General features: G+C 43.4%; 1 protein-coding gene across 2 annotated transcripts in view; it reads left to right on the top strand.

Annotated features, from left to right (window-relative positions):
- LOC124552731 (proteoglycan 4-like) overlaps positions 1-18651 on the top strand; it is a 225140-nt gene that overhangs the window by 15198 nt on the left and 191291 nt on the right. For both annotated transcript variants that reach the window (XM_047127072.1, XM_047127073.1), the window contains exons 4-5: positions 14678-14843; positions 17892-18100. In XM_047127072.1, coding sequence (XP_046983028.1) covers positions 14678-14843; positions 17892-18100 — 375 coding nt within the window. The remainder of the gene's footprint in view (positions 1-14677; positions 14844-17891; positions 18101-18651) is intronic.

Here is an 18651-nt window from a genome sequence, read left to right as displayed (position 1 = left end):
AATGGCTAGCATTTCTGCCTAGTTAGTAAGAAGACCTTTGTTCAGGTCCCAGCTGTAGCACAAACTTTAATTCATTCCTTCAGCTTCCATCATTATCGTAGATAAAGATGAGACTCAAATGTCTCGAGGAAATTTTAATTATAAGATTTTCCCCTAACATTTATTCTATTCGCAAATTCGACACCCCTTGGATTGGATGCCCTCGGGCAGTAGATCAATGGCGGAGCAGCACTCAGCTGAATGGTTGCCTAAATCTCTGTACAGATACGTTTTGAAAGTGCTCAACAGAGGTGGCAGTGAGGTTGTTGCCGAACTGGGAGGTCATTTTATTCAAACATGTCAATAGCGCACCCCCTCCCTATGCTCTCGATCACATCACAGAAGAGCGCGAAGCAGAATGGCTGAAAAAGCATAAAGACCCTTTGCTGTTTCTGATCACGTTCAAATTTTGTCGAATGATTTTGACCGCTCCCTAGGGTTCCACCCTGTGTACCAGAGCAAAAATTGTGGTCTCACTGTACTCAAAAGTGGTCAGATCACATTCAGTTGGGTTGCAGACCCACGTTGTCTTTAGAGTAAGGTTGAATCTCCCAGGGGCTGTCAGCAGTGTAGAAAGTTGTCAAGAAGATCGTGCATTTCCTCATCACACTGCGAACTGTCATTTTCGACCGCAAGACCACCGCCCCCAGGGGAGGGGCGGTTTCACTGACGCCCTTTGTGCCACTCCCTATGGTCTTTTCGTGTCGATTCTGAGCGACGAAACGCTTTCCTTGTCCACCAATAACAAAACCTATAACCCTACCAATGCTATTGTAATTTTGTATGCCTTTACATAACAGAAACCCTGTTTCTATGTTGCCACGTATACCCCTCTTACTAAAATTTAGTTTAGTTTTCAAATAAGGTAAACGATGGGAGGATAGTCTTGTTAATAGGAAAAGCTAATCAATAGAGTTACCCATTATACTGTTTGAAGCTCCTCTTTTCGTTCTTCTGAATTTGCGATTTAAAAACTGGGTAGAACAGACAAATGATAAACAAACTGAGCAACAAAATTGAAAAACAAATTAAAAGAGAACAAACCATCAACAATCACCAACCACAACAGAGAACCAAGAACACAAGGTCTAGACAAACACAGGATACCAGGAACACCCTACAAAGAGTACAGCATCGCACACACTAGCATAAAGTAACAAAAACGTAGCCGGGCTTTGTGGCTGAGCGGTTCTAGGCACTTCAGTCTGGAACCGCGCGACTGCTACGGCCGCAGGTTCGAATCCTGCCTCGGGCATGGATGTGTGTGATGTCCTTATGTTAGTTACGTTTTAGCTCTAAGTTCTAGGGGACTGTTGACCTCAGACGTTAAGTCCCATAGTGCTCAGAGCCATTTTGAACAAAAACGTACACAGGGTGGGAAACATACTGAAGAAACAAGGGCTACAAATATCATTCCGTACAAATAACAGAGTACAGAAGAATCTAAGTTCGAAGAACACCTCTGCAGACAAATTCTCCTAAGCTGGAATATATCAGCTAACCTGCAGTTCATGCCAGTCGGTCTACATAGGCAAAACATGCAGAAATTTCCAAACGAGGTACTCCGAACACCTCAGAGCCCTAAGAAGTGATAGTACACACTCCACTTTTGCAGACCATCTAATACAAGAAAACCCCCACCCCAAAAAACATGGATACTGTTCTTCAGATCCTCAGAGAAAGCAACAGTCTCTAACAAAAACTCACAATAGAGGAGAACTACCACATACAAAAAGCAATAATACAGGGAAAGAGAGTCCTGAATGAAAATACAACACTGTGCAACAAAACAGTTTGGATCACTCAAGGAACTATACAAAGGTGACTCCCTACAAAAAGCATAACAAAAAAAAAAAAAAGAATACTTTCTGTTTCCATGGTCCTCTCCCCTCCCATCTTTCCATCTCTCTCTCTCTCTCTCTCTCTCTCTCTCTCTCTCTCTCTCTCACACACACACACACACACACACACATACACATTCAAAATCAGCGCCATAACAAACACAAGGCCAACGATGAACAAGTGAGCAACGACAATAACATGACACATCTCACTGAGTGTATTGTCAGAAGTGTCTGGTCAGATGTCATTTTGCCACATTTTGTCTAAGTGCATGTGAGGTGAAGTAGAGAGCGGAAAATTGTGAAAGCAATGTACTAAATAGTAGCTGATTGACACACCAACCAGGGACATCAAACAGGACGGATAATGTACAGAAACGTACATAACGTCTAGACTCGAAACAGCTCTCCACAAAAATGCAGTAGTTTTCTTCATGGCTAGTTTGCAGATGACACGCTGTCAAAAAAAAAAAAAAAAAAAAAAAAAAAAAAAAAAAAAAAAAAAAAGACGAAAATGAGCACTAAAATCGATGTACAATAATACAGTTCAATTAGCGATGTAATTTTAAGGTGAGTGTCCAAGCAAAACGAAGCAAATTGCAAATATTGTATTTCTTAGGCCTACAGTTGTTACATTATTACAAAAGTGATATAATCCTTCACAGAAATAAAGAATTTAACCCACATAAAATGACACATTGGTGTCGAAACATGTTTGGGGAAATATATAAATAAACTAATTGTGTTTGCATAAGGCTAATTTCCAAAACAACACAGGTTTTAATAGAGTTACCCTTTTTACGGCATTTGACCGTGTGTTGTGTCTAATGGATAAGTAAGTCAGACTATTCAATTTTTTTCCTAAGATCTTGCCCAGCGGTTAGAAAGAAACGAAGTATGAATGTATTATATTGGAGCTAGGACAACTCAGTTCCAAGTTCATTTAGTGGTTTAAAACACGTACTAACGGTCGCCAACCTATCCAGGCAATGAAACAGTGAAGTACTTGAAAAGCAGAAGTATGGATTTTAATTGCGAACGTTTTAGGTTAGGTTTTACCGTAACTGTTATTGACATTAAATGAAACACCAAGTTTTCTATTACCACTCACGGTTTATTTATCACCACGACGCGTTTCAAAGGTTTGAACCTCTATCATCAGGTGGATTTACATTTATTAGTATGACATTTGTGTGTGTGTGTTGTGTTACGACCTTTTTTTTTTTTTTTTTTTTTTTTTTGAGGAACTTATGACATTGTCTCCAGTGGTCATATGTTTCTTTCACTGTCGTAACATTATCACATGTGCACAGTCATAAACAGATTACACCTGATGTTGGAGGTTTAAACCTTTGAAACGCGTCGTGGAAATAAATAAACAATGACTGCTAACAGCAAAGTTGTTGTTTCACTTAATTAGTATGCCTATTTTCTTGCTAATGTTTAAGTTGCTTCTTCAAATAAATATTACTCCACGTAAACATTGGACTACGCCCTTATACATTACGTTTTTAAAGGAGAAAAAACCCAGTAGATAACTTCAAGGAAGCTAAAAAAATTTTGGCCACGGGGGGAGGGGGGACCTTTAGAAAAGCACATTCCATAACCGACCAACTTAAATACTTAGGTACTACAGCATACACTTTTTATAGTGAACATTTCACTTCAAGAAAACCTCTGTCTTACTGATATTTACTTTCAAAAGCTATTATTCTTTGAACTAACTATGTATAATCGTTTAACAGACTCTAATAACTTGGTTTCACACTGATTGACTTTTATGTAAACAAACTTTTACTCTAACACTTTGCAATAGTTGAGAAAACTTATAAAGCAAGAATAGTTTCACTTTATTTCTCTGTAATTTACTGAATCATGGACGTGTTATTACTCTAACTAAAATTCTCATTACGCCTTTCAGTGAAACAACTAAGACAACTTTTTACACAAAAACTATTTAAATGGTGCGTCTTTATATTAACCTGGCATTTCATAAGTATGTAAAACAGAATATTCGGATTCATCAAACACCAAGAAGGAACCCTATATATGTGTATGATTAGAATGAATCAACAGGGCGAGCCAGTTTCTTTAAAGTTAAAGAATGGTTATTTACTAATGAAACCCAGTTTAAATTAATGATTCACGCTGTACAAAATACCTAAAAAGAATCTTATTTGGTGGCTGTAGGCTTGGGGGTGGCGAACAATTAAGACGGCTACACAAACCACAGTACGACCTACAAGTATCTTGCTGTATGGGCTCAATTTCTCATCTTAGCGTCGTTCAGTAAGCCGTTTGCATCTTCATCCGAGGCATTTTTGTGCAGGCAACTGCTGCGCAAAGGTGTTGCCTCAGGCACTGCTGCCTACAGACTGTGTGACTCACTTCCCGTGCTTGCTATAGATAGCGCGCCAGTTCACCCTTGCCACCTTTTCCACTCCCCAGAGCCACTTTCGTTCCAAACGAAAGCACACTGGTCTTTACGCAACACCTATTTCTTACATTGTTCCTAAGCGCGACCATGTCTAACAATTGTCAAATTTGCATCAACATGAACAGTTAGTACACACAAATATTTTTAAATACAAAAGTCATCAGAAAATTATTTAACATAATGAACAATTTACATAGTATTTTACATACATCACTCACATACAATTCAAAGACTTCAGCACCCAATATAGCACACTTTCCATATACAGAAAATTTACCACCAATATGCGAAAATTTTAAAGCAAAAACATTACACTACTGGCCATCAAAATTGCTACACCACGAAGATGACGTGCTACAGACGCGAAATTTAACCGACAGGAAGAAGATGCTGCGATATGCAAATGATTAGCTTTCCAGAGCATTCACACAAGGTTGGCGCCAGGTGGCGACACCTACAAGGTGCTGACATGAGGAAAGATTCCAACCGATTTCTCATACACGAACAGCAGTTGTCCGGCGTTGCCAGGTGAAACATTGTTGTGATGCCTCGTGTAAGGAGGAGAAATACGTACCATCGCGTTTCCGACTTTGATAAAGGTCGGATTGCAGCCTGTCGCGATTGCGGTTTATCGTATCGTGACAATGCTGCTCGCGTTGGTCGAGATCCAATGACTGTTAGCAGAATATGGAATCGGTGGGTTCAGGACGGTAATGCGGAACGCCGTGCTGGATCCCAACGGCCTCGTATCACTAGCAGTCGAGATGACAGGCATCTTATCCGCACGGCTGTAACTGATCGTGCAGCCACGTCTCGATTCCTGAATCAACAGATGGGGACGTTTGCGAGACAACAACCATCTGCACGAACAGTTCCACGAGGTTTGCAGCAGCACGGACTATCAGCTCGGGGACCTTGGCTGCGGTTACCCTTGACGCTGCATCACAGGCAGGAGTGCCTGCGATGGTGTACTCAACGACGAACCTGGGTGTACGAATGGCAAAACGTCATTTTTTCGGATGAATCCAGGTTGTGTTTACAGCATCATGATGGTCGCATCCGTGTTTGGCGACATCGTGGTGAAGGCACATTGGAAGCGTGTATTCGTCATCGCTATACTGGCGTATCACCCAGCGTGAAGGTATGGGGTGCCGTTGGTTACACGTCTCGGTCACCTCTTGTTCGCACTGACGGCACTTTGAACAGTGGACGTAACATTTCAGATGTGTTACGACCCGTGGCTCTACTCTTCATTCGATCCCTGCGAAACTCTACATTTCAGCAGGATAATGCACGACCGCAAGTTGCAAGTCCTGTACGGGCCTTTCTGGATACAGAAAATGTTCGACTGCTGCCCTGTCCAGCACATTCTCCAGATCTCTCACCAACTGAAGACGTCTGGTCAATGGTGGCCGAGCAACTGGCTCGTCACAATATGCCAGTCACTACTCTTGATGAACTGTAGTATTGTGTTGAAGCTGCATGGGCAGCTGTACCTGTACACGCCAGGCGTATCGAGGCCGTTATTACGGCCAGAGGTGGTTGTTTTGAGTACTGATTCTCAGGATCTATGCACCCAAATTGCGTGCAAACGTAATCACATGTCAGTTCTAGTATAATATATTTGTCCAATGAACACCCGTTTATCATCTGCATTTCTTCTTGGTGTAGGAATTTTAATGGCCAGTAGTTTATAAAAAATTTAGATGAACCATAAACAAATAGTGTTATAAACCGCGTGATTTCAACGCTATGTGTCACTGTTCTGTACTTCATAGCAGGGGCGTCAAAAGAAGGGGTAAAATGTGAATAAGACCGTGTATGACGTTGGGCAGAATTTTAGTGATAACTGGTGCCAATGTGACCTCATTAACGCATCTTACAGGTCACATGAATTTCGGAGCTGTGTCACGTTTTTCGCACGTTTTATACCTTCCTGTTTGAAGAGCCCAAGGATGACGTCACAGGACCCCACGCTTTTGCACCGCTGCAGAGGAAAGTTCTAAACGCCTTTGAGCCAGATTTCAAAGTTATGCGTCGCAACTGGAGACGGTTAAGTTTATTTTAAAAAATGACCTTTTAATGTTATTGCGCATATGTTTTGGCAACCTAGGCAACCTTTCGTTATCGAGAAGCAATGTACAAAACGCTGGTTTACCTACCAGGAGGACAGTAACCTGCAGGATTGCCTTTCATGCAATGTTGCTCTTAATGACAGCAGTATGTCTTTTTTCGAATAACGCCCTATATTTTTAAGTCAGTAATCCACATCCTCTCCTCAACACATGTTCACCACTCAGGTAAACATGATGTTGTTGAAAATGTAACACCAACCTGACTCTGAATGTCTTCCGTTAGGAGACAGTGCAGGGTCCTGGAGTAACGCAATCGGTCCACTTGCCGGACTATAGTGTTCAATAAAAAAACGCGGTTGCTTTCAAATCTGTGTTGGTACAAAAGTTAAAAGTACTCGCCGTGAAACAAAATTACGTGACCTCTGCTTATTATCAGTGGCCGGAACGAGTTTTTTTAAAAAAAAAAAAAAAAAAAAAAAAAAAGCAAGGGCGGTTCACGAAATAATTACGGTGGAAGTTTGAGATGTTCACCCTGGGAATAGGATTAGTGCCACAGCTGATCCCTGATGGACTAACTTCGTGATTTCTCTCCACTCGCTAATGTTACCTCTGGTAACAGCAATGTTTGACTTACTTTCGAGAAAATACTGAGACAGACATGTCGCAAGGGCTCAGAATATGACTCAAACTGTACTGAGAATCTTACATGACTGACAGTTTTGGTGATAGCATATTAGAGGCCTTTTCGCTGCTATTAAGGTATTTTCACACAGAGTAGGAAAATCGGGGTAACAGACAGAGAAATCGTAAGTACATTACTCTGGGCAAGCAGTAGTGGAACAGACTGTGCTTCAGATCAATGAGCCCATTGGTGTTATACAAACAATGGTGTCACTTGGCTTTGGTCCTTATGTACACAAATCATACACATGTGCTCTTAAATTTATGCAAGTGTAATTCGTGACCCTAGTGTAAACTGCTGACTCCATTATTCAAACTAAATCACTGTTTGATCCTTTGATCTTTATATGGGTGTAACTAAATTCCCATTGCACATGTTGACGACTTTTAGTGGAGACCAAGGCGGTTAAGTTTAATGTAGGATCATGTCTGAAACATACCGTCTTCATGCTATATACAGAATACCAAAACAAACTTTCAAATTTGCTACATTTTTTGGTTCCACAGGGTAGGGTATTAAGTAAGCCAATCACCAATTACCTTGTGTCACATCTTGTAATCTTACATTCCCACACATCACCATTAAAGTTCTCATTCTATGCACAGATTTTGAAGATTTCGAGAGGAGTAAGATTACAAAAGAAGAACTTATTTACTTACCTTGATTATCTCTCTGTTGCTGTTGTTGTTGCTGGCTCAAAATTTTATTGTGTCTAGGAGTAAATTCTTGGTGCTGAGAATTTTGATTTCACGTTGTGGGTTCTTGTTGAACTAAATAACTGATAAAGATTTGCCTGTTGGTATAAATACCTTTCATTTCTAACCCATTCTTCTATACCGCACTGACTTGAAAATCTCCATTTTTATCACACTAGCTATTACACTATTAGAGACAAGTGTAGCAAAATACGTGCCTTTGTATCTGAGGCATGCCCACTACTACTTACATTCTGCCGTACTTCAACAGTTCCCAAAGAGTATACAAAGCAAAAGAGTTCAAAAACTTTCTCGAAAAGAGAATAATCTTTACCAAATTATATCATTATTTCATAAATAAATCCATAAACAAATTTAATAATATGAATTTTACGTACGCCAGAAATTTTGTAATTTCAATTATTCTTAAAAGAAGAGTAATTTTAACTGTTAATACATATCAATTGTAACACATTAATTTCTTTTTTATGCATTTTAGCCTAAAATATAATACATCGTACACAAAATCATATGAATTCTTTTAACGAAACAGCTGAGAGAATTTTAACCTATGCAAGAATCGATAGTATACATGGTATTGGTTATCTCCATAAAAAACCTAATGTTGGAGGAGGATGATTCTTTACAATCTTCAATATAGATTTCTTGACTTGGTATTCAGCTGAGTTTGTTATCTACCCATTGAGGTTTGTACCTGCTGTTGCGTTTCTGGCCTTCCTTCATACTGATCTGCTGTACAGTAGTAAGCATTCACTACAGCACAGAACACAAGCTATACATCATTTTCATTGCTTGGCCGCTGACCGTAATGAACTGCACATTTTCTGAATACACTGACAGAATGTTGTTGTATGGCAAACCTCAGTGCAATGGGCAAGTTGCTCTCGTCAACTGCCAGACACCTTCACCTCCCTCTTTGATATGTTGTGCCAGCAGACCTTGGAGACCACCAGCTAGACCAGCTGTGGTGCTTCACAGCAGTGCTCAACTCCCGAGTATGAAGAGGCTGAACTGGACGCAGGTGAAGAGGATACACTGACGAATATCACAAACGGAGCAGGCAGACTGAATGTGGATCACCAGACTGTTTGTCTACAGAAACAGCAGCTACATCCATATCAACCCCAGGAGGTACAAGCAATGCAGCCACAGGATTTTGCGTCATGAGCTCACATCTGCAAGTGTTTCTTGCACTGTTAAGTGGACGAGCCTGACTTTCCATGGAGGATCCTTTCTACAGGTGAAGCCGTTCATCAGGCAAGGTGTTCTCAATTCCCCCAGTGTGGACATGTAGAGACTGATGAAAACCCACTTCCTGCCTGCTCCCGTGGGTTTCAGAAATGTATGGGGTGTACACATTTGGGCTGCGTTCCTGGATGGATGTGCAGCTGGACTGTACCTTCTTCCACCACATCTCTTGAGTGCCACATACTTGTAGTTTATCGACTGTGTGCCACACGGCTCTCGGAAGATGTACCACTGCATCTGCATCAAGACGTATGGTTCCAGCATAATGACATACCATCTCATTTTTCATGTGCAGTCTGAGATCATATGGACCAACGAACTGGAGAACAGTGGATAGGTTGTGGTGGCTCAGTTGCTTGGCTTGTATGTTCTGACTTGAACGTGCTAGACTATTACCTGTGGGGTGACTTGAAATTCTTGATTTATAACACACCTGTGGCATCGGAGGAACTCCTGTTGGCACAAATGCAGCTGCAGCAGGTACTGGAGGACCAGAGATTGGTGATCGTGAGGATTGAAACATGCTATGAAGGTACCTTACCTGTGTTGATGTCGGTGGTCATCACATCGAGCCGTACTTATAAGTGGACCCAGACAATAAGCAGCAAGAGCCAGGAAGGAAAAGTGTGTTGTGATATTTTGCATGCAGTAGGAAAATGATACCTTACTGGACATGAGTTCGTATGCCAAATTTAGCTGTCTTGGACCCATCCACAAGTCCTCAAGACTGTGTAAGAGAATTTAGTTACACACTAAATAAACAAACTGGTCACTTGTCTGCCGGCCGATGTGGCCAGACTGAAGCGCCTAGAACCGCGTGACCGCTACTGTCGCAGGTTCGAATCCTGCCTCGGGCATGGATGTGTGTGATGTCCTTAGGTTAGTTAGGTTTAAGTAGTTCTACGTGCTAGGGGACTGATGACCACAGATGTTAAGTCCCATAGTGCTCAGAGCCATTTGAACCATTTTTGGTCACTTGTCTGATCCCATAATATAAACAAGGTGGCCAACAGATGCTGTTATCACTTATTGATTTAAGTCCTGGATGTTTATTCGCCTGGCCTCTTTCCAAGCAAAATTGTGGAAAGCTGTTTTGCTGGCACTAAAACCTTGGTTTAGAAACCTAAGGGAATGTAGTAGAAGAGTGTCTCTCAACATTTATGAGGTTATTACCTGTGAGTGCAGTCAGATATTACCTACTACCCCCAGAAAATGTCATCACCATTAGTGCTTAACTAAATTTTAGAATGAAAAAAAATTCTGTTTGAACACTTTTATTCTTAGAATGATGGAAGACACTTTCTGTAGGTGTTGTTTATATAATGAACTGATAATTTTGCTTATTTCTAACACTCTTGTTTATAGAATGATGAAACACTTATCAGGTCAGTGTGACTGCTACCTATAACTCCCCTTCAGAAAAGAAAGCTAACTATCCACATTGAGGATAGTCACTTGTTACAAAATGTGCTTCCTCTGCACAACTCCTCTCCCTAGTGGCTCTTGCATCATCCACACTGTACACCCCCATTTAAAAGTAAATTATTTCATTGTCAGCTTTCTTACTTCTGAACTGGTATAAATTGGAAGATCTTGAGTTGCCGAAGCTTTATGTCTGACAACTACTGTTACTAATAATAATAACTCTGCACAGGCCCTGCAGCAATTTAGTAACCATTATGTAGTTACTGTTGTGTTGCGCCATCAATTAGATGGATTATCTGTTGCCAAATGAATAATGAGTCCATTTGTGATCCACTGCAGGAACTACCTACAACTCAAATAAGGCATTTTGATGAGATATTAAAGCACATGTGATGTGTATGTCTCAGTTTTACTGTCATAGATACATGGCACAAAGTAAAAAGTTTATGTGTAAAAAGTGGACCATGTGGGTAGAAGTTGTATATTCATTCATTTCATAAGCTTCAATCTCAACCAAATTGTGTCACGGGTTAATGCTTATGTTTGAAAAAAAGCTGAGGACTGGTAAATTAGTAATCAGTATCACAGTCTTACAAAATGTTAATAATATTAATTATCTTTAAAAATAATTTAGTTTTGTAACGGTAACACAATCGAGCACTTTTGGTTTTGCCCCTTAGAACATTTCATTTTACCTCCAAGTTGAGAACCGCTGTAGTAGAATGATACACACATTGCAAATTACAATTGCATCGCTGGATGTTATTCAGAGAGCACATTGCAGAGTTAGAGGCCTGAGTTTTGTAAGAATACGTTAGCATCACCCTCTTTCTTAAAAAAAATAGAGTAATTAGTGCTTTTATAAGCAATGGAATGGTTGTTTGGATGGCAGTGCTCTGTAATTAATAAATCAGAGAATATATTACTTTGCTTCTTGTAAAAGACATTCTACAGCACATATTTTAAATGTGTGCTACATAGTCCAGAACATGAATCTGTGACCCCCAAAACCAACACAGCATGCCTGCACACATAAAATCCGAGCAAGTGCATCACCAAGCACACTTGAGAATTGTAGGGGGACTCTGTACAAGGTGGGGAAGCTGGAACAGGCAGCTGACGAATCACTTAAGTGCAGAGGACGAAAAAGTTTTGATAGAACCACCTCCGCGTTTATCCTCAAGCGTGTTGTATCCCATTCATGTTCCCAACACAACTTATTAACCAGGGTATGGTGATTGTAGTGTTGACAGCTGCCTGGGCCGGATGTTATGTTCGCTTGTGAGTGATATGTCACACTAAGTAGTCACTGAAGCAAATAATTTAATAAATACGAGGTGTGGCTAGAAAAAAACCGGACTAGTACTGGTGAAACAATAAAACGAATGCAATAAGGCTGAAAGTCGCGTGGCCTGTCACGTGACTCTCGCTCCGCCTACTGCTCGAGTTTCATCTGCCTCCTGCACTCAGTCTGCCCGTGGCGTCTGTTTTAAGTAGTTGACGTTTTGTCTGTGCGTCGGAAAATGTTGAGTGTACAGAAAGAACAGCGTGTTAACATCAAATTTTGTTTCAAACTAGGAAAATCTGCAAGTGAAACGTTTGTAATGTTACAACAAGTGTACGGCGATGATTGTTTATCGCGAACACAAGTGTTTGAGTGGTTTAAACGATTTAAAGATGGCCACGAAGACACCAGTGATGACACTCGCGCTGGCAGACCATTGTCAGCAAAAACTGATGCAAACATTGAAAAAATCGGTAAACTTGTTCGACAAGATCGCCGTTTAACAATCAGAGCAGTGTCTGAGTTAACAGGAGTTGACAAGGAAAGTGTTAGGCAGATTCTTCATGAAAGTTTCAACATGAACAAAGTGTGTTCAAAAATGGTTCCAAAGTGTCTCACAATTGAACAGAAGGAACGCCGAAGAATGATTTGTTCTGACATCCTGGAAAACATTGAAAGTGATCCCACCGTCTTGCGATGAATGGTGGTTTTTTACTTACGATCCCGAAACTAAACGCCAATCGATGCATTGGAAAACTCCTGGTTCTCCACGACAAAAAAAAGCACGAATGTCAAAATCGAAATTCAAGGCAATGATGATTGTTTTTTTTTTTTACATCAAACTGATTGTGCACATTGATTGGGTACCAGAGGGACAAACAGTGAATCAGCATTACTACATTAGCGTCCTGGCTACCCTACGTGAGCGAGTACGGAGAAAACGGAACGATTTGTGAAGAAAAAAGTCACGGATCCTTCACCAAGACAATGCCCCACCTCACAGTGCGTTGTCAGTGAAGACGTTTTTGGCAAAACACAACATTCCCATCTTAGACCATCCACCCTACTCACCTGATTTGGCCCCCTGTGACTTTTTTCTTTTCCCTAAAGTCAAGTCAGCTTTGAAAGGAACTAGATTTGAGACTGCTGAAGCAGTAAAAGAAAAAGCGACGGAAGTAACGTATGGACTTACCGAAAATGATCTGCAGCATTGCTATGAACAGTGGAAAATTCGTATGGAGCGGTGTAGAGACCGAGGAGGAGAGTACATTGAAGGAGATAACATGAAATTGTAAATAATTTTAAATAAATGTTTTTTCCAACATCAGTCCGGTTTTTTTCTAGCCGCACCTCGTACACGCCACTCTATTTCCTTTCTAAGCCAGGTCCGCAGCTTTTGGTCTAGTGGCTAGCGTTGCTGCTCCGGTTCCCGGACAGTTTCGGGATTTTCTCTGCCCAGGCACTCGGGTGTTTGTGTTGCCCTCATCATTTCATCATCATCATTCGTGATAGTGGCTCGATCTGACTGTGTAAAACTTGGACTGTGTAAAAATTGGATCTTCGTACGGACGCTGATGGCCGCGCAGTTGAACGCCCCACAAACCAAAGACAATCATCCCTAAGCAGCCATTTAGAAGGCGTACAATAATGGTGTGCATACAAATTAGACGCAGGTTGATTGCCGTAATACACATGAATGATTACAGATCTCTAATTGTGGATCACAGTCATCCAAAACTGTACAAAGAGATTGCGGGTTGCAGCGTGTATCGCTTCAGAACATTAGACTTCACAATACGTTCAAATACTGATATTACCGAATTATGATTTGTTCCCACAAACAATGTTATTCCACAAGTCGTAAGAAAAAGAACCAATGTGTCAAATGGATTTAAATCATTCCCTGTTAAAGAAATTTCTTCTTTAAGTGTAACGAAGGTGTTCCGTGAATGCAAAAGAAAATTGGAAATGGAACTAAAACTGGAGTATATGACGAAAACAGCTACCATAACAGAAGAATATAAACTGATACTGGAGAAATAGTATATTTCGTGACAGGTGGATTGGTCGTCACAGCACCATACCGTGGCCCGCACCTTCACCGGATCTGACGTCCCCGGATTTCTTTCTGTGGGGAAAGTTAAAGGATATTTGCTATCGTGATCCACCGACAACGCCTGCCAACATGCGTCAGCGCATTGTCAATGCATGTGCGAACATTACGGAAGGCGAACTACTCGCTTTTGTGAGGAATACCGTTACACGTATTGCCAAATGCATTTAGGTTGACGGACATCATTTTGACCATTTATTGCATTAATGTGGTGTTTACAGGTAATCACGCTGTAAGAGCATGCGTTCTCAGAGATGATAAGTTCACGAAGGTACATGTATCACATTGGAACAACCGAAATAAAATGTTCAAACGTACCTAAGTTCTGTATTTTAATTTAAAAAGCCTGCCTCTTACTAACTGTTCGTCTAAAATTGTGAGCCATATGTTTGTGACTATTGCAGCGCCATCTATCACATAACGAAAAAAGTGGTCCAAGTAAAACACTCATATTTCTTTACGTACTACACGAATATATAATAAAAAATGGGGGTTCCTATTTTTAAAAAACGCATTTGATATCCGTTTGGCCTATGGCAGCGCCATCTAGCGGGCCAACCATAGGGTCACCTGGTTTCCCCTTTCAAGTTAGACAAGTTTCGTTCTTTGTAGTTTTTTCGTTTGACGCTTATTTCGAGAGATATTTGGCTCGGTCACGATCAATGGACCACCCTGTATAAGAAATAAAACTGGACCCACAACTGAACCCTGTGGGACTCGGTAAGTGGTTTCTGCCCAGTCGCCAAAATTGGTCTGATATTTATCTCTTTGTGCTCAGCACTACCTTCAGTTTTCATGTTGTTGCCTCTTTTGCAGGAGGGCGCGGCCAACGGCGAGTCGGGCGCGGGCTCCCCCAAGAAGTCCCCGTCTCGCATCCCGGGCCGGCGGGCCGCCTCTTCGCCCACCAAGGCGCCGCGCTCGCCGCTCAAAGCCAAGCTCACTCCCACACAGGCTGAGGCCCCACCAGCGCCAGAGAAGAAGAGTGAGTACCAGCCTGCCATCCTACACACCAGCCCTGCCACTGCTCGCATAGAAACCGCGGCTACGGGGCCCTGAACCGTTACACTGTTACAGTACATTAGTCCTGTCTACACCAAAGAAAGTGGTCCAGGCATGCGTATTCAAATACAGAGATTTGTATTCAGGCAGAATACGATGCTGCGGCGGGTAATGCATACATTAGACAACAAGTGTCTGCTGCAGTTGTTAGATCGGTCACTGCTGCTACAGTGGCAGCTTATCAAGATTTAAGTGAGTTTCAAGTGATGTTGTAGTCGGCGCACGTGCGGTAGGGTACAGCTGACGATGTGTAGGCGCCCTGGTGGTCCCGGTGTCCTACGGTGGACTGGATGGCCGAGCGGTGACCTCTCCAGTTGTCAGGATGCGAGGAAATGGCTGTAGAAGCGTCAGAAACGCCAAAGATTATTAATTCATAACAACTTTATTCCTGCCGAGTACAGTGTGGCTTGGTGATATCAACGACCTTCGCCGAGTCCTCGCCGACTCGTAGAGATGACACCGGCTCCAGGCCGCACCAGTCTTGCTAGCGCAGCGCCGCGTGCTGTGACGTAGCAGAGGAATGCCCTTACTTCGGCCGCGAGTGGCTGGCGGCGCCCGGCTGGCAGGCCGGCTCGACAGCGGACAGCAGGTGGCTCCGGGTTGGAGTCCTGGCGCTGTCGGCACGAGAGGCGTTCTCGTAGTGCGGCGTGTACTCTATCCCACCCCGTCTTCTTCCCTGCTGCTCCTGGTGGCTCGTCCGCGGTGGACGGGCGGAAAGGGCTGCAGTCCCCCAGCGTCGTCGGCTCACCCGGTTGTGACGGCGGATGCACAGGGCCCAGGCCCTGCACGATCTCGACGACGGCTCACTGATGTGGTCAGCATTGGCGGCGACCGAGTCTGCCGCGATGTCTGCTAATCCTGGGTTGACGATTGGCAGCGGCAGCAGAGAGGACCACAGCTGGTACTGTCCGCTCACGTCTGCTGCTGGATGGGCCGCCCTTACTGCAACATCTCCTTAATAAAGATTAACATGTCGACCACCGAGCTGAGCGCTATGCAGCGACGCAGTACACATCTAACTGCAAGTCTAACTGCGAGTGCGAGTGCCTTGTTGCTATCAAAGCTGGCGTATTTAAAGGAAGCACGAGCGACGTCCTGACATCATGCTCGTTTGTAATGATCGCATTCATTCCACTTATATTGCTGATTCATCTGCCGTACTCGCCTCTTAGGTGTTCTTGCGACAGAGTTACGTGTTGTTGCGGCAGACTTACGCGAAGTTGTGAAATGCAGTACAGCTGACGCTATACCTCTGTCTTGCACTCTACGGAAGTCTCCGTCTAACACAAACCCGCGTGCTAAGCAATTCTCTCTCGCCTGTTGTGTGTAGCCAGGCCATTGCCCCTGCGAGGCGACACATTCCGATGTATGTGCAATCCTCCTACCAACTGCCTCTGACTCTCGGCATAGGCAACGAAACTTTGACAATATACCACGTTTCCAACTCTTTACTATGATGCGACACTACAGACGAAGTGGGGATTTTCCCACACAACCATTACACGAGTGTACCATGTATGTCACGAATCTGGTAAAACATCAAATCTCTGACATCGGTGTGGCCGGACAAAGATCCTGCAAGAATGGGACCAACGACGAATGAAGGGAACCATTCAACGTGACAGAAGCACAACGCTTCCACAAATTCGTGCAGATTTCAATGCTCGGACGTGAACAAGTGTCAGCGTGTGAACCATTGAACGAGACATCATCGATGTGGGCTTTCTGAGCTGAAGGCCCACTCGTGTACCCTCGATGACTGCACGACACAAAGCTTTACGCCTCGTCTAGGCCCGTCAACGCCGACATTGGACTGTTGATGACTGGAAAATGTTCCCTGGTCAGACAAGTCTCGTTCCAAATTGTATCGAGTGGAAAGGCGTGTCTGGGTATGGCGACAACCTCGTGAATCCATGCAACCTGCGTCTGAGCAAGAGACTGTTCAAGCCGATGGACACTCTGTGTGGGGCGTGTGCAATTGGAGTGATGTGGGACCCCTGATACGTCTAGATTCGACTCTGACAGGTGACACATACGTAAGCATCCTGTCTGAACACCTCCATCCATTCATGTCCACTGTGCATGCGACGACTATAATATCACATTCAGACTCATTTCAATCTTGATACCCTGCAATTGCGACAGCAGTAACCAATCTAGCAACTGCTCCAGACACTTGTTAGCTGATATGGGCGTTGCCGACCACAGCGCAGTATTCTGCCTGTTTACATATCTCCGTATTTGAATATGCATGGCTATACCAGTGTCTTTGGCGGTTCAATGTATAAATGAGTATGTCTTGAAACTTCCTAGCAGATTAAAACTGTGAATCGGACCGAGACTCGAACTCGGGACCTTTGCCTTTCGCGGGCAAGTGCTCTACCATCTGAGCTACCCAAGCATGACTCACGCCCCGCCCTCGCAGCTTTACTTCTGGCAGTATCGCGTCTCCCACCTTCCAAACTCCACAGAAGCTCTCCTGCGAATCTTGCAGAACTAGCACAGCTGAAAGAAAGGATATTGTGGAGACATGGCTCAGCCACAGCCTGGGGGATGCGTCCAGAATGAGATTTTCACTCGCAGGAGAGCTTCTGTAAGGTTTGGAAGGTAGGAGACGAGATACTGGCAGAAGTAAAGCTGTGAGGACGGGGCGTGAGTCGTGCCTGGGTAGCTCAGTTGGTAGAGCACTTGCCCGCGAGAGGCAAAGGTCCCGGGTTCGAGTCTCGGTCCGGCACACAGTTTTAATCTGCCAGGAAGTTTCGTAACGGCGCACACTCCGCTGCAGAGTGAAAATCCCATTCTGGAGTCTGTGTCTTGTTACGTTAAAGCACGATGTCAGGGAGCAATTGTGGCTAGTTGTGTGCTCCATCAACAATCTTGAAATCACTTTCTTCTTGTACATGTATCGCTTGTGAATCGAGTGCATGGCAGAGCGGTCGCGTAACGTGGTGAATGTGGTGTGGTGTTGCAGAGGTGCCGATGAACAAGGTCCAGGTGGGGTCCGCGCCGTCGCCCAACCTGAAGACGGTGCGCTCCAAGATCGGATCGCTAGACAACGCGAGCTACAAGCCAGGTGGCGGCCAGGTCAAGATAGAGAGTCGGAAACTGGACTTCAGCAAGGCGCAGCCCAAGATCGCCGCCAAGAACGATGCGTACGTGCCGGGCGGCGGCGACAAGAAGGTGAGTCCATGAAAGTGGGCGCCGAGGTGCTCCACCCCATCCCACTACAAGACATTGTCTTTGGGTGTCAGTGATGCTGGGTGTCAGCTGTGCTGGGTGCGTCTGATTGAGCAAAAAAAGGCATATCGTAAGTAACTTGTAGTCTTCTGAAACTTTAGATGCCGCTCCTTAAAATTTTCATTTTGTGTAGTATTTTTCCCTATTCTTAGAAACTACTTTGAGACCTGGTGGTAATCAGTGGTCTTCCGTGTATAGCGATTTTACGACTATGACCAGTGGGGCCTGAAGATGCCATCAATGTAATGCTGAAACTGGTAGCACATAGAATTTCTACAATACATACGGCTGTTGGTAAATTATTGCATCAAGAAGTTAATGCCAGCCGTCGTCCCACGATCCATAATGGATCAACGAATAGGCCTATAAGTGGTCTTGACTAAAATAGGGACGAGTGATACACGACAGCTGTACAGATGTGTAGATAGTTTCAGTCTATTGTTGTTCCCACTGACTATCAATAGTGCGTATCCCTTTTTTGTCGTATGACTGAA

This window comes from Schistocerca americana, chromosome 10, assembly GCF_021461395.2.
Source record: "Schistocerca americana isolate TAMUIC-IGC-003095 chromosome 10, iqSchAmer2.1, whole genome shotgun sequence".
In the NCBI taxonomy this organism is placed as follows: domain Eukaryota; kingdom Metazoa; phylum Arthropoda; class Insecta; order Orthoptera; family Acrididae; genus Schistocerca; species Schistocerca americana.
The sequence above is the reverse complement of the archived record's forward strand: the minus strand, read 5'-3'. Positions and strand labels throughout refer to the sequence as shown.